Source organism: Artemia sp. Qi Xiang Cuo, chromosome 6, assembly GCF_049724085.1.
Source record: "Artemia sp. Qi Xiang Cuo chromosome 6, ASM4972408v1, whole genome shotgun sequence".
Taxonomy (NCBI): Eukaryota; Metazoa; Arthropoda; class Branchiopoda; order Anostraca; family Artemiidae; genus Artemia; species Artemia sp. Qi Xiang Cuo.
Genome location: NC_142799.1, coordinates 49,020,792 through 49,037,898, shown reverse-complemented (window position 1 = coordinate 49,037,898; position 17,107 = coordinate 49,020,792). Strand labels below are relative to the sequence as shown.

General features: G+C 35.1%; 1 protein-coding gene across 1 annotated transcript in view; it reads left to right on the top strand.

The window, feature by feature from the left end:
- Positions 1–425: 425 nt before the first annotated feature.
- The window catches only part of LOC148951319 (uncharacterized), a 108,725-nt gene continuing 92,043 nt past the window's right edge, over positions 426–17,107 (top strand). The window contains exon 1 of the mRNA XM_089090805.1: positions 426–696. Within this exon, the coding sequence (XP_088946931.1) occupies positions 492–696 (205 nt within the window). The 5' untranslated portion in view covers positions 426–491. The remainder of the gene's footprint in view (positions 697–17,107) is intronic.

The window sequence follows — 17,107 nt, the reverse complement described above, 5'->3', positions numbered from 1 at the left end:
TTAACGCATCGAAATTACTATCTACTTTTACAAGTCATTCCCAAATTTATTGCAATTTGTCGTGACCAGACTTTTGTTTTGAATCAGCATAGTATTTCAGTGTTGCCACTAAATTCTGTGCCCAGAACCCGACAAAATAAGCTTTCTTCTAGTTTTCTGTTCCTAAAATGGACAATCGATTCCTTCTCGTCTAGATTGGCCTTTTAGCATTTATTTACATAATTGTTATTGTTCGGACAAACCCTTTAAATCTAAGTTAAACACAAAGAAGTATACACTTAAATATATCACTAAACTAAACATATATGTCTTTATAAATGTCATTTTGGCAAAAATGCTATTCAAGTGGCAGCCCTGTTTTATTAACATATGCACGCGCAGATATGCTCTTACTTTTCTGTGTCTCTCCCTATCTCTCTCTATCCAGTTCAGTTCTCCATCCAGCATTCTTCAGTTCAGTTGTGATGGTCAACTGTTCATAAGAAGTTGTAATGAAGGGATATAAAGTAATCCTATCCCTGTGCTTTGTGACTCTAATTCAGTGCCGGTATAAGAGAGATGAAGGGCCTTACATTCCATGTAAACAAGATCATTTAACTGTTTATAAAGTGATTCTGAATACCTTTTGGAATTCTGAAAGTTTTCCAAAACACTATCCGGAATGGAGACCGCCAGCTCAGTGGTCAAAGCTCGTTGGTATTTATAATTTTATTTATTTATGTAAACTAAATGAATAGAGTAGTTGTAATCAAGGGTACATGCATATCAGGGCCATATTCAGGATTTGTTTCGTAGAGGGGGGGCTTACAAAACAATTTTTCCAGTGGGGGGTGACAAAAAAAGGCATTAAAAAATTTTTTATATTTATTTTTGTTATGTTTTTACGAGTCTGACAATTATTTTGGGATGGGGCGAAGGAGGTGGTTCAAACCTCCTACTCCTCCCCCCTTATGGATACGGCCTTGCTGTATATATTCTCCAAGAGTGAGGGTGCTAAGATTAGGAAAAAAGGCCTTTTTTGTAAGAAAAAAATCACATTTTTGAAAATTATAAAGTTTATCATTTCTCCTCTTCTTAGGGGGGTGAGGAGATAACCTTCCATGTAGATGCCCTTGCTTATAACCCTAATTCCAAGCAATAGTTTAAAGCAGAAGTGTGTTAACTTTTACCTTTACAAATTAGTTTTTTCTCATTATTAAAATCTGGCGTAAACAAAATTAGTTAAAATCATATGCGGTAAATATATAGTTTTTTTCCATTATTTTGGTAGGTAGAGGATGAACACACCACTTGATGTGTCTTTTTATGCTATTTCCAAATATCCTAATCATTTCCTTGACATTTTTTTTGAGCAGCTTAAAGGGATGCCTAAAGTGACACCTTGTTCTTTATTAGAAAAGGGTTACCAAAAATGCTGAAATCTACTTTGAAACAATCATAAATGCTTACATATCTCATTCCTATAAGTGTGTTGCTTCACTTTACCCCTACCCTAACGAATAAATATACAGTCTGTAATGCAGGACCGTATCCAAGATTTTTTTCGGTGGGGGGGGGTTACAAAAGATTTTTTCAAGGGGGGTTTACAAAAAAATCGCGTCAAAAATTTGTTTGTATTCATTTTTGTTACGTTTTTATTAGTTGGACAAACATTTCGGAGGGGGGGGGTCAAAAATCCTACCCCCCTGGATACGGTCTTGCTGTCATGCATATTCAAACTATATTTTCAACAGCACGTCTATTTTCTTCTTTATTATTTTACGCCGAACCCTAATTTGCGGGAAGGGAAGAGTCGCGCTATTCTAAAAAAGAGAATATTTATAGTGGGTTGTAGTAGTTACCTCAGTTCTTTTCAAACTGCTCGGAAAACAATGCATACAGTAGCAGGGGCGAATCTGCAGCATTTCTATTGGGTAGGCAAGAGGGGTCCATATCTGGATAGTCAAAGGGCATGGGATGTATAATATTTTTCTCTCCACAGTATTGGGGGGGGGAAGGCAATTTCCCCCCTCCCCCCTTGCCACCCCCAAACGACGCCCCTGTACAGTAGGACCTTTGTAGTGGGAAGCCGAAATTCAGACTTTCATTATTACTTGGTCAAACTCTTACAAAAGTTTTATTCGTTTTCAATATTTTCATTTCGTTTTAGTTTTAATGGAAAGGCAGTGTGGTCTAAGAACTTATTTACACAGTACCAAGGATTTCCTTACCCCTTCCCCTCTAAAATATCAGGATTTACGATTGTGACCCAAGAATTTCCTATGTTTTTCATGTTAATCACCTAATTTTTCTGCATGGACCAACCTCTTAATTAAGTTTTAAGCCCTTATAACTGAGTTTTTCAGTAAAAGCAGACTCAAGCCTGACTGCTTTGACTTCAGGCTCCCGTCTTTACTGGAGCCTGAAGGCGTTTACTTTACTGATTGGAAATTTCTCTTGCAACATGTGCCCTTCAGTAAAAAAAAACAGTGAAGAATCATGAATTAGGTATAAAGAAATCAATCAAATGCAATTAACTAGGCTCGTTGCTTACTTCAGCATATTGCAAGCTTCTTCATACAAAAAATAAATAAAGTCTTAAGGACATACCTTCTTTGGAACTAAATCTAAAAACTTCTATTCTAACTCTTTCTTACTTTTAGGATAGCCCTTATCTCTTCAAAGCGTGATTAGTGACAAGAAAGTAAACCCGACAATCCTTAATTCGTCATAGATTAAAAATATGGTGTTGAATAATATTTTTATACTTATAGTTCCTTCGGTGACAGTTAGGTACCAAATATTTTCGTCTGGTGATCATCCAATTACCGTAAGTTCAGACGCTCCGTTGCTTAATTGATTCTGGAAACATTAAAAGACGGTATAGATAGATAGATAGACTACATAGGTTGAAGGCCGTACCCAGAGGGGGGGGGGGGCTAGGGGATTTGACCCCCCCACGAAATGTTTGTCTAACTCGTAAAAACTTAACAAAATGGATATAAGTAAATTTTGTATGCGTTTTTTGAATTTTTGTGTGACTGTAACCCCCCCCCCCCCCCGAAAAAGATATTTGAGTAAAACCCCTCCGGAAAAATCCTGAGTATGGCCTTGCATAGGTATATACTTTATTAGTGACTGAACCGGGAACAAGGTTAGTCAACGATAACTTAATGAAAAATATTGCCCAATTTGTTAAGAATTTTTGTTCTTCATTAACCGATCCATATATTGTTCTAAGTAATATAGTTTTGACTTAATATTTTCCAGTTTCATGCGCAGGACATCAAGCGTGTGCCCTCCCTGAAATCTCAGGATATTTATGATCATTCTTTTTTTTTTTTCTAAAGCACATGGTTCTTTTTGCACTTTATTCAAACAGGCCACTTCGAAATAAATTTCTGCACACATATTCGATACTATTTTCCTCTTTTATAGTTAATTCTTACGCATTTCCTTCCATGCTAAATTATATCACAGAAAATTATATGTTTGAATACACCCTATAACCTGCAACCGTGAACTATCCTGGCAAAACTTTCAAAGGTATTTAGGTTTTACTGGAAACACCACTTATTTATTATGACGACTCTGCTTGCATAAACAGCTACCCACGCTTAAAGTTTTAGGTCATAGAAGTTTTCATCAAACCTTAAATTTATTTTCCCAGAAAGATAAATGGGGAAATATTACCTACTTGGTAATAAATTAGTTTCAGGCTCCGTGTGCTTCATCGGATAATTTGTACCGTCAAGGCTTTTAATGTGCTTACCCTTTCAGTATTTATTTGTTGTTGTATAGTAATATGAAAAGCATCAACAATTTTTTACATTATCGTATCAATTTTAAAAATATACAGTTTAAAAAAAAAATTTAAATATACAAAATATCGTATCAATTTTAAAAATATACATAAATAAAAATATTACCCTTTTTAAGAGTTTTTATTTTACTTCGATAACGATCCATTAATGCAATAAAAAATGAACAGGTGAACATACCCTGAATTTTAGGAGCAGGTTTGGAGGGGATTTGAGGATTGTCCCTTATTTGACATTTTTCAAAACCCCAGCTTTAGTTCCAAATACCCAAAATATTTCTAAAGAAATTCCTCCGAACCAATTTTGGTACCGGAAGGTACCTTTCCTTGTTTTTCTCCGCTTTTAATGAAGTTATATTCCCTTTCACATCGAGACAGCCTGGCTGAGGGACGTACATAGGGCCCTGGGCCAGGATTCACCCAAAATACTATATTTTCTTGAATTTCTGGGCACTCCTTATTCAAATTATAAAAAAAACTATTATTGAATCCCCCCATCGACAAGATTTATACGTACGTTTTGGGTGTGGCTCGCTCCTTAAAGTCTGCTTCCCACGTAGTTAAGAGTTAGCACATGAGAAAATTATGAAGCTTGCATCCCATACCTTTTTGGATAATAATATAAAAAAAACTGAAATTTGACATACATTTGTCGTTTCTCATTTTAATTGCCAATTGTGGGGAATTTATAATATTCGTTACCAAGGGAGGTTTGATTTGACTAAGATTTATCTATCCGGTGATGTCACAGCGACAAGTTCAAAAGTCATTTGTTTTCTCGTTTTACATATTTCAGATATGTTGGACAAATTGCTAGCTTGTGTGCGGTTATGATGACATTTTTCGAAAAAAAAAATCTTTATTAAAACCTTTGCTTTGTTCATTTGCTTTGTTTGATTTTTTCCGGCTGGGGGGGGACAAAGAAACTTTACAAAACACATCAAAAATTTAGACACGGGCATTTTCGTTACTTTCTTACGAATTGGACAAAGATTCCGGGGGGGAGGGTTACGGCCTTGCTGAAAGGCCGTAGGGGTTACGGCCCCTGGATACGACCTTGCTGAAAACCCCCAGAAAATGACCTCGGATCGAAACGAAAAGTAAACCCTTCGAATTGCAATTGTCGAATACAATATACAAGAAACTTACAGCCCCTCCCCATCTTGACCAACATGGAAAATAATTTTTTTGCATGGGAAGTAGTGATGTTTCTCCAAGGGCTCATTTGAAAGCTAAGTTTTATATTTATGTACTTTTTGTAAGTAGCAAAAGATAATGTTAAAATAAAATGCAATTAAAAAAAATTGTTTTTTAGCACACGATGACATAGATGATATAGCACACGTATCTTTGACAAGGTAATATAACAGACGCACGTTTTTAAAGTTGCTTCTTCGGAGTACCGTCACCTGATTCCCTGTGGCCCATTCTTTAATAGGCCTCAGCTAAGAAAAAAAGGAAGGCTTTTTCCCGCGTATGATATATTTTTGACAAATTAAAAAAAAGTGTATTCTTGCGTTCTAAATATAATTTTATTCAGGAAAGACCTAAGAGGTAAAAAAAAAGCGGGCCTTTCGTTTGAGCCTCAAATATTTTCTTACAAGTCCAATTTATTGTTAGTATCAATTGAAAAAAGTTAAAGGTCAGCTAAATAAATCAAACAGTTTGTGATAGCGAGCTGTAAGGAGCGGCTCAATAGTAACCGAAACTTTAAAAAACGGAGTTTTGATACCAGTAGATAAATCAAAAGAATCAGATTTTTATGCTGATTTCAAATATATAAGTTTCATCAAGTTTAGTGCTACCCATCAAGTTTGTTTCTTTCTCACAACTCTTTTCTTTAAACAATAAAAAACTTTAGCGTAAAGAGCGAGGCGTCGAGGAGGAGACAGACCCTTTCATATACGGAATAATTTCTGTTTGTTTTCATTTTTAATGTCACTCCTTACTTTCATTTAAAAAAACTTGTTTTTTTTTATTTAATTATTCGTAAGAACATCACTACAAATAAGGTTTAATAACCAAAAACGGCAAAATTACAAAAAAAAAATTTGAAAGCAAAAAACCTAGACATTCCACGCCAAAATTGTATTTAAAATGTTCAAATTTTCAAAATGGGGGAGTGGTATCCTTTTTTCCTTCTTTTTTTTTGAGATAAAGAGTGTGGAATATTTGTTGATAAAAATAATAAATTCTAAATTTAAATTTTCCAGTGAGTCTTATGGCATGTTTGACAATCTCTAAACTACAAAAATAACTAACAGATTTATCAAAATGATATTGAATAAGGGAAAAAATCACTACTTAGATCCTGTTTTATAACAAAAATGAATAAAAGCAAGATCATAAATTATCCACCCCAAAACGGTGGTTTTTCTGCGACCCACACAAAGTCGGCCTACAAGCCTCTTGTGTAATCATGGTTACAGCAATAGCTGCAATCTAGTAAAGAGCAAACCACGGCCATTAGTAAAGAAAAGTTTAACAATGTTTAAAGGGAAAAACAGTTTAGTCAAAAAACAATTGTCATTTGATGCTGATTAAGGAATGGTAAGTATTATTTCGGTTAATGTTAATATTAAAAGTTTATCGCAAAAATGAATCAATGGGAATTTCGAAAAAGAGCCCCGAAGCCCTTTAAAATGGCGTTGGATTGAAGTGAAAAGTGCAAAATTTGAGTCATCATGATCTAAGATCCTGTAAAGGATAATTACAGCTTCCCATTTTGAACTACAAGGGTAATCTCTTTTTTCCGTGGGTTGCATCGATTTTTCTTCTTTTTTTTCTGTGCCACTAGTAGGGCATCGGAATATTTTAGAGAGATATTTAAGGGATCAGTTTAAAGCTAATGCTCATATCTGCGTTTTAATAAATTCAGCTTAATATTATCATCATAAGTAGCCTGCTGCAAAATCGTAGAGAAATGCTTACTCGTTCACTGGCTCTTGATGGTCTTATCTGCGTGCTTTTGTAAATTCGTCTTAAGAATGCCATCGCAGAAGTGCCATATTGCACCAAAACTTTTGATGTTATCTGAAGTTGAAAGCTGGTAAGCATAAAAAGGGTATCATTATAATCAACATGGTCGAAAACCCTTGAGAGAAGGTTTACAGTTCCCCCTCTTATATACTCCACCTCCCAGCCCTCATAGTAAGTAAAAACTAAAAAAAAACATGTTCTGAAGAAAAAAATGCCTAGAGGTGGACATGAATGCCCCAGTTAGTTTTTATTTATTCATAAATCGTCTGGTGATTAGGGGAACTAGTAGGCTACTGAAACATCGCAGAGGAATGTGTGATGGTTCAGTTCAAAGCTTTTGATCATATCTATGTTTCTTTAGTAGGTTTGTCTTGATAACGCCATCACTAAGTGCTATATGACACCAACAACTATATCTGTTCAGGAGTTGGAAGGCTAGAGATCATAAAAAGCATACTATTATGATATCCATGCTCGAAAAACCTTAGCTGAAGGCTTACATTTGTTGTGTACTCCCCTTGCCAGCGCCCTTGAAAGTAAAAACTAAAAAACACACTTCGGAAAAAAAAAAACTGTCCGATGCAAAAAAAATTGGTTTGGAATAGCAACTGTTGTTTATGTTTATATTAACAGTAAAGGTTAAATAAGAAAAATTTTTTTTGGAAATTTCGAAAAAAAGCTTGAAACGCTGATGAATCTCTTTTTTCATCAGTGTCATTTTTCCAGCACTAGAGGGGTGCCGAAACACCGTATGTAACTGTCTAAGAGCTCATTTGAAAGCTAATGCATTCGTCTATATGCTTAGTGTAAATGGTCCTGTAAACGCTATCGTAAGGTGCCATATGACACAGAAAATAGACTTTTTGTGTCAGGTACAAATGAATTCTCCATTACCAAAAGTCCTAAGCCGGATACTAAAAACTTCTCTCTTGAATACTCCCCCTGTCAGGCCCCTTAATAAGTGCAAATTCAAAAGCGAGTTTTGAAATAATCTGCCTAGTGAAAAAAACAAAACGTTTTCACTCAAATTAAAAACTTATTCAAAATTATTGATACTATTTTTTAAATTTATCCTAACAGTAAAAGTAATATACATGAGCACATTTTGGGAAATTTCGAAAAACAGCTTGCAATCCTGATTTTTGTATTTTTCCTTATCCAGCGCCAGCGGGGCACTGGGGCATCGTAGGAGGGAAGTTCCGCAATTAGGGTTTTACCTCCCCACTCCGACCAAATTGTGCATTCATTGGTCACTGGTTTTGACGTCATACACAGGCTCATCATCTAGGGGCAGGGGGAGGGCCCTTATTTCCTGAATTTGGAAAATTTGGTTGTTTTATTAGTAATATCATTTTATCGATCAGTTCTAAGTCCAAGAAGTAAAGATAACGAAAGTATAGTTTCTTGTTGAGAATTTCAAAATTCTTTACAATACTGCCGAAGAGAAATTGCGATTATTTTCCATAAATTCGAAAATGCAATAATCACCGTAAGACTATGTATTTACATTTATTTTAGTATCCTTCAGTTTTCAAAAATTTCTGTATATTTCATTTAGGACGTTATTTCGTAAGTAGGCTAATTGAGTTTTTACCTGCAATTCTTCCATGATACCTAGGATACTATTTCCCTTGGACTTTTTATATGACAAAATGTCCTTTTTTTATGGTTAAGTTTGAGAGAGGTGGGAAGTAAAACCTATTTTTAATATCCTATTTTAACTAAAACTCATGTTTATTTCTTCGCCCATGTTGCAAGATTGATTTTGTGCATTTAAAAAAGCCAAAACAGGAACTAAAATCAACTTAAGAAGCAAATTTTTCTGATTGAAGTAAAAAGCAACGTTGAAACTTGAAATAGACAGAAATTATTCAGTTTATGCAACATATAGCCTATTTGCAAACTCATTAAAATTAAACTGACTTTGATATTCCCTTATGTTTCTAGAATATTGAAAAGCTAGCTCTTTACCGGTAACTGACCTTGTTTTTTTTTCAAAGAATCAGAATTGTATACTGGAATTTACATGTTGCATGAACTATGAAAAAATATTTTATTTGTTTTAAATTTCCACTTCGATCAGAAAACCTTAAAAAAAATAATACTATAAGGAGGAGACTCCAACTCCAAAATAGAAAGAAGGACATGACGGATTAAAATGCAGACGTTTTAGACCTCTTGACAAGTTTTCTAATTAATGAAAAACTTCTTGTTTAATATTCATCTCCATCACTTTGGGTGCATTTTCATGCAACATAAAAAGAGATTTAAAAAATCTCTTAAATTTAAAAATAAATTAAAAAGGACAGAAACGGGGAAAAATCTGAATTCTGTCATAACTATTTCTTACTGAATCCAAACAATCACAATGTGTACAGACACGAACGGATAAATTTTGAAAAGAACACGTAACGGATTTAAATCGAATATGGATAAACACGAGAAAAATGTTTTAAGCTATTTTACTGACAATATACGCTCAATGCAGAAAATTCCTACACTAAGGTCTTTTAACAAAGGACTTTAGCTGTGTTTAAGATCTATTTAGTAGACAAGTCTACTAAATAATATAATTTATTATATTATATACTAATATATACTATTATACTTATTATTATATATACTAATTGATATCAAATTCGGGCCACAATCCCTCAATAACTCTTTGACTCTTTTTCGGTTGTTAGTTCATCAATGTTTGCTGCAAAATTTTTACGTGGTCAGAAACAAGGGCGTATCCGGGATTTTGTTTGAGAGGAAGGGGGGGGGGTACAAAAAATTTAGAAAAAACCTATTAGAATTTGTTTATATGCATTTTTGTTACGTTTTTACGAGTTGGAAAAAAATTTCGGGCGTATGGGCCGAGCCCGGTAATCCCCCGCCCCGGATACGACCTTGGTCAGAAACACAATCAGTTTTTGCTCTAAAGAAACAGCAACAGTCAGGTGTCTATCTTGTATCCGATCCATTTTCGTGGAAAACCACCTGTTCTTGATTGATTGGAAAAAGAGTTCTGGTTCCGCCAAATCCATTCAAATACTTTTTTTCAAAAAGAAAAGTCGGTTTTATTTAGATTCCTGTGCTAATGCACTAACATCTTTGAATAAATGTAGCCAATCCCAGACGCCAAAACGGAGTCCGGTGAGCTTTGAATCGAAACATTATCAAACAGTTCGTTGTAACGAACTGTAAGTAAGGAGCGACTCGGCTCAATAGTAACCGAAACTCTAAAAAACATGGTTTTGATACCAATAGATACATCAAAAGAGTCATATTTTAATGCTGATTTCAAATATATAAATTTCATCAAATTTAGTTTTACCCATCAAAAGTTTACCCATCAGAAACGCCTGAGAAAATTTGGCTCGATATTTGAAAAAGGGGAAAAGACCCCCTAAAAGTTATAGAACCTTAATGAAAATCACACCATCAGATTCAGCGTATCAGAGAACCCTGCTGTGGCGGTTTGAAGCTCCCATTTGAAAAAATGAGGAATTTTCTATAATTGGCCACAAGAAAGATCACAGATGCGTGTTTATTTGTTTTTTTTTTCCAGGGATGATCGTATCGACCCAGTGGTCCTAGAATATCGTGGGAGGGTTCATTTGAACATAAATTAAAAGTTCTAGTGCCCTTTTTAAGTAACCAAAAAAGTGGAGGGCAACTAGGCCCCTTCCCCCGCTCATTTTTTCCCAAAGTCACCCCATCAAAATTTTGAGATAGCCATTTGTTCAGCATGGTCGAAAATATGATAACTATCTCTTTTAGGATGACTTAATCCCCCAAAGTCTCCGGGGGGAGGGCTGAAAGTTATGAACTTTACCCAATGTTAACATATAGTATTGGTTATTGGGAAGTATACAGACGTTTTCAGGGGGGATTTTTTCTGGTAATGGGGGAGGGGGTAGGTTGGGGGTTATGTGGGAGGATCTTTACATGGAGGAAGTTTTCATGTGGGAAGGGAAACTGCTATGAAGGGGGCGCCGGATTTCCCAGTATTATTTTTAAAAAATCAGAAATTAAATATAAAAAAAACACGTTTTTCAACTGAAACTAAGGAGCAACATCAAAACTTAAAACGAACAGAAAATACTACGTATATGATTGGGTTCACCCCCTAGTCAATACCTCAGTCTTTAAGCCAAAGATTTTTTAGTACTTTCATAAGAGCTATTTATTCTAATCAACGGCCTTTGTGATTAAGGGGTCATTTTTAAAAAATTGGAACAAAATTCGAACTTTAGCGTAAAGAGCGAGGGTCTAAATATCATATAACAAGGCCTTTGGGGTCGAAACAATCCCCAGAGATTAGAAGCAAGGGTTGTAAGCCATGCCCGGAGGGTATTTAAGGTTTTCATGGAAGGGATGGCTTAGAAGAGGCTCAGTCTTTCTCTCTGAAAAAGACTATGTCAATATAAAACGAACAGAGATAGATTAAAAAACTTTTTCAACAAAATAAGTTCTAAAAAAAAGTAAAGAACGCCATTAAACCAAAATCAACAAAAATAGAATCAAATAATCTACCAAGAATACATCTACCACAAATCAGCATCAAAAAATAAATGAAACCAAAACAAACAGAAATTAAAATAAATAAGAGTCAAACTCAAAACGAGCAGAAATTAATAAGAGTAGGGTTCTAAACCCTGAGCTTTCTAAAAGCCAGAATATAATTTGTACTTCACTGAAAAAAAATATTTTAAATATTTCACTTTTCTAACTTTAAGAAATCAAAAATCAATTAAGATTTTAAGGAATATATATCAGCATGTGTATATTCAACTGACAATCCAAATTTTTTTCAGTAAATTCATTTGAATTTTTTTGCAGTAAAGTACAAATTATATTCTGGCTTCTAGAAAGCTTGGGGCTTAGAACCCTACTCATATTAATTTCTGTTCGTTTTGAGTTTGACTTTTATTTATTTTAGTTTCTGTTTGTTTTGGGTTTCATTTATTTAATGATATTGATTTGTTATAGCTGTATTCTTGGTACTTAATACAACAAGTTTCAAAAATTTGATTTACACACTGCCAAAGGATTTTTGGTTTTTCATATTTTTAACAAACCTTAAGAACCGCCTAGAAGATCTTGAGCATATATTGATATAGTGAATGAAAGCTAACTTTTAGGCATTTATGAATACAGGGTCAGTTGCTTTATAGATACTAAGCAAATCAAAGAAAAGATTTTGTGAAACGAATCCTCACCTTCTCGACGAACGCGTTAATTTTACACCCTGCATATGCTACTCTGCTTAATAATAATTTGCGTTATAGATTAATAAATATACAGATGAAACTAAATACTATACTTTATTGGCTTGAAATCAATTAATTGATTCTGTGATTCGGGTACACGCAAGATAGTCCCCTAAATTGCGATCGATTACCCAATGATTGTAACTAACAAATAAAACAAAACCGTTTCCTTTTCTGCGCGTAACTCTGGAAATGTCGATACGTTAGTGGATCCTTGCTCTTTGAGCTGATCAGTGGCGGTTCTGGCCTTTCTTGCGCCCAAGCCAAAATTTTCATTAGCCCTCCCCACCAATCTCCAAAAAAATTTTAGGAAAAATTTTAATACAATTATAATTTATTAGCAAAATTTTCGTTTATTAACAAAATTTCCCATCTTTTTAAAATCTGACCGTTCTTACTTTAGCCCCTATAAAATTATTAATTATCTCGTATTAATTATATCGTTAGGAATGGTGACGAAGATATGGGGAAAATGAAAATTTCGGATTCAATTTGCTTATACTTACTGCCAACTGCGCCCTCTACTTCATTTTAATAAAAATAAAATTTCAAAAATTACAAAATGATTAAATTGTTAGATTATCTATTTGGAGTTTTGTGCCCCTAAAATTTCTTTGCCCGTGACAAGTACCCCCTCTGCCCCCCCCCCCCTGCCAAAAAACGCCTCTGGAATATATAGCTGTACCTCAAACTATCTTCTGAAGAAATAGTGCTAATTAAAAGGCATTTAATAAGACCCAGCTATCCTGTACTTATTGCAACAAATGGACACACTTGTACGCATGTACCGTGTTTCAAGGGATCCCAAATACAACAAACTCAAAGGGGTTTGAAGGGGTTAAAACTTTTAGCCCTGTTTAAGTTTTTTCCTTCTAAAAATATTTGAAAAATATATAAAAAGAAAGATTTTTTGGAAGTATATACAAACTATATATTCAAGGAATTACCTTTCTTGTATCTTGAAAGAAAACTGCTAATTTTCTTTAAAGTGATTAGTCTATGCACGATTGAAAAAAAAGGGAAAAGGGTTTTCTCAATTGATTACGTTAAATGTAATCCAGGACGCTATTATAGGCACGCAAGCTACACTTTACACATATATTTGCAACTAAATAATTGAAAATACGGTCACGAAATGACACTGTTATAGCATAATTTTTTAAATTGTTTTATAACCCCTTATTGCACCTCTAAGCGCGATGAGTCACACCTACAGAATTATGATTAAAATTGAATTTAGTTTTCCAAGGAAGACTTTTGAAAGGAATTGATTACCTGCTAGAAATATATGAGGACTACAAAGCTGCATTTGATACGTTTCGTGTATGTTATAGAAAAGCAAGAAACCTAGCAGTGCTACATAACAAGTCAGTGGCGGATCCAGAGAGGAGGGCGAAGGGGTGCCCCCCTAGCGTAGTCTAAAGTCGTGTAATTTACTTAATTAACTCAAGTTTGCGTTAATTAAACTTGCTCCTAACGTAAGTTTAGCGGATCAACCTATTTTGCGCCCCCCCCCTAATTTTTTTTCGGATCAACCTATTTTGCGCCCCCCCCTAAAAAAAAATCCTGGATCCGCCCCTGTAACAAGTTGTGCAGGATGCCAGGATATTCATAGCTCTTTTAATAAATAACAATCAATTGCTTAAGACTAGAAATGAATTTTAAGGACATTTTTTGGAGGTTGCTCTGCTGTGCAATGTATCAAATGTATGGGAAAGGGTATAGAAATAAATTGTACATGTCCTTCAACAAAAAATTGGATATTGAAAACGGTATCAGAAATGAAAAAAAAACATATAGGTTTTCTGAAAGTTCCAGTTTGTTAGGTTTTCTGTCATTTTCCATGCATAAGACCATGGTTTGAAATATTAATCTTCTGCCTGATATGGAGCACTCACAGACCTGACACTCACTGCCTGACAATTTATAATAGACTACAAACAGCGTCTGTTTGGCGACTTCATTGCGCCTTTTCTTCAATGCCACCAGCAAAGGTTTCTTATGCTGTTTGAAGCAGGCAAAACCGGTTATTTAAGCCTGCTTCGCTATGCACCAACGATTTTCACCTACTCGACTGTTTACCTGCTCGTGCAATGCAATGCTTTTTCCGCATTAGCTAATATCTATTCATGCAACTCATTTATGGATCTACTCAGCGATTCTATGCTAAGAAAAATGGATCCTTGCACGAAGTTTGTATATAGGTAGCGTTAGGTCTATATCGAAATTATCATCCAAGGTACTTGCATTTTTGACTTTGCACATGCAGCTATTTGAAGCTAAGTCTGCGTGTGCGTTTGAGTATGTGCTTTTCTTGTTTTTTTTTCAGCCTCATTTGGTTGGAATTCCAAAATGGCGTAGTTATTACATTTTTTTAATTACAACTATTTCAGGCTAAATAAGTCAGACGCTTTGGTGCTGCTTTTCACTAAGTTTCACTTCATACTGTTAATCAATCAGCATTCAGACTATTAAATTTTCTTAGTGCTTTAAAAAAGCTTTTGAAAGATTTGTTTTTTTTTCGAACCACAGCTCAAGTCAAAGTCACATTTAGAAAGATCATCGTCCCTCTAGGAAAATAGTCAAAATCCATTTTAAAGCTAAGACCGGACCCAATACTGTAAACTAAGGCCGTATCCATACCGGATTTTAATCCACCCCGAAATTTTTGTTTGACTCATAAAAACGTATCAAAATGCATATAGAACGAATTGTTGGTGCGCTTTTTTTTAAAGTTTCTTTTTCTAAAACCCTCTCCGAAAAAAATACTGGGTACTTTACCATTATATGGGCCTCTAGGGTTAACCGCTGTAGAGAAGACAATGATAAAACTCGTTTTTGACATGTTAACCGCTGTAGACTAGGCAATGATAGCGTGGTTTGCATTGCGTATACGATATTAAACTGTGGTTTTTTTGGGTTTAGGGGAGGGGGGAAAGGTACCTAGGTTAGGTTACGTGTTTAATATATGCTATGCTTTACCAAGACCCCCCCCCCTAATGTTCAAATATATAGCCCAAATTTGTTTCTAAACTATTATATATTCATCCTATTTTATTTCATTGGCATTAATCAAACTTGACTTTTTAGAGAGGCCCATATAATGGGAAAGTACCAATTACCCTCCCCCGCCCCCTCTGAACAAAAGTCCTGGTTACGCCCTTGCTGTAAACTTATGTAAAATGTGGTGGAGTATGAGAATAACCATAAAAATCTCTATTGGAGTGGAGGGAAGGGGCAGGGGTTTCTCCCTGCATGCGTGCCTGTATTGATTTAAAAAAAAGGAAGAAAATAGCCAACACTTTACTGTAGAAAGTCTAGACTATTAATGATTCAAAAGTTTAAAGGATATTAACCAAATTAAAATTTGGCAGCCTTTCAAGCATAACATCATTCTGTCATTGTTGTATCGTTTGCTTTAGTCAGGCGACATGCAGTCTAGCTTCACCTCTTTTGCAGTTGTTTTGCAACAAGATTTCTTCTTGACGCTAAAAACTTTGATGGTTGTTTGACTCAATGGAGCATTTATTGGAAATAAAAAACCACTGTAGAATTGTTTTTTTGGGACGAGTAGTTGTCAGAAGGAGATAAACAGCTTATTTCAAAAGGTGATAAAGCGATGTTATCTATGACATAAAATAAGTATTTGAATTTCGCATAGTTTCCAAATTTCTGCCAGATTGGAGTAAACTCGCCATGTAGCACGACGCTCTATCAAAATTAGAAAGGGGACTCAATCGATTGTAATTTTTCTGATATAGTGCCTTCTTAAGTCGAGAAGGCACCTTACTGTTAGGTGCTAGGTGTACAGGGTACACCCCAGGGCCATATCCAAAATTGGGGGGGGGGAGTACCAGAAAAACTTTAACAAAACAAAATTTGTTTCCATGTATTTCTCCTTAATTGTATGCGAGTCAGAAAAATTCTGGATGGGGAATTCAAACTGGGTACCCCCTCCTGGATTTGGCCTATTATTGAAAAACAGAGGGTTTATGAATACATTCTATTGCAGAACAATGAAATTGTTAGATCTTGTTCTAATGACGTAGGGATTTATAATCTGTGGGTACTTATGTATTATAGCGATCCCACTCAAGAATTTTGGTGTGTAAGATCTGAGAAAAACCGGTTTGTCTGTCTCCAGTAGGTTATTATTAGCTTAGTTTCATTGAGAAAAACTACGACGCAGCTATATTTTTATCAAATATTTAATGTATAGAGGTGGTTAGGTAAGGTATTTAACATAATACGTTTTGCGCGACCTGCTCTTCATAATCCTTCTGTAATTTCCATACTTGTTAATAAATTATTATATTTTCATCATATTTTGGTATATTTCATTAGGATTAACCAGGGGCATAGCTCCAGCATTTTTATTGGGGTGGCAAGGAGGGTCCATATCCGGATAGTCAAGGGGCATGGGCTATAGTAATTTCTCTCTCCAAATTATGGGGGCAAGCCCCCCCCCCAAATGACGCCCCGCGGATTAGCCTAACTTCACTTCTTGAGTGGGGTCGCTATAATACACAAGTTAAAAGTGCCAATCTATGTTGTCAAAACACCCTTAGTAATGCCCTTACTCTCTCACCCCAACCTCACATATAGGCTATTGGCATGCTTGATCTCTTTTGACACGTGGTTATTCGGGTCATTTCTGCGAATAGTTCCAAATCATTAAATTATCCTTACTAATGTAAATAGCTAAAAGTCAACTAAGTGCGTTTAGGCTCAAACCTACAAACATACAAAATACCCGATTATTCAGAATGGCATCTGAAACATTCAGTTGACAGGGTTAATCTACCTATATAGTTCGTTATTGTCTGTAATTCTAGAGATAATGCGTTTGTGGAAACCTATTTGTACTTGTACAAAAATCCACAAAAGGTGTAAAACAGTCTAACAAGCGCAGCTAGCTCAGTAGATGGAGCAGCCGACTTCCAATCTCGAAGCTGCGGGTTTTAGTTAGACAACGGGATATTTTTCATCGTAAAAAAGTAAAATATTGAGAATAACTTTTTTTTACTGTAGAAGTCGAATTATTGTTGTAAAAAACCGTTACTAGACT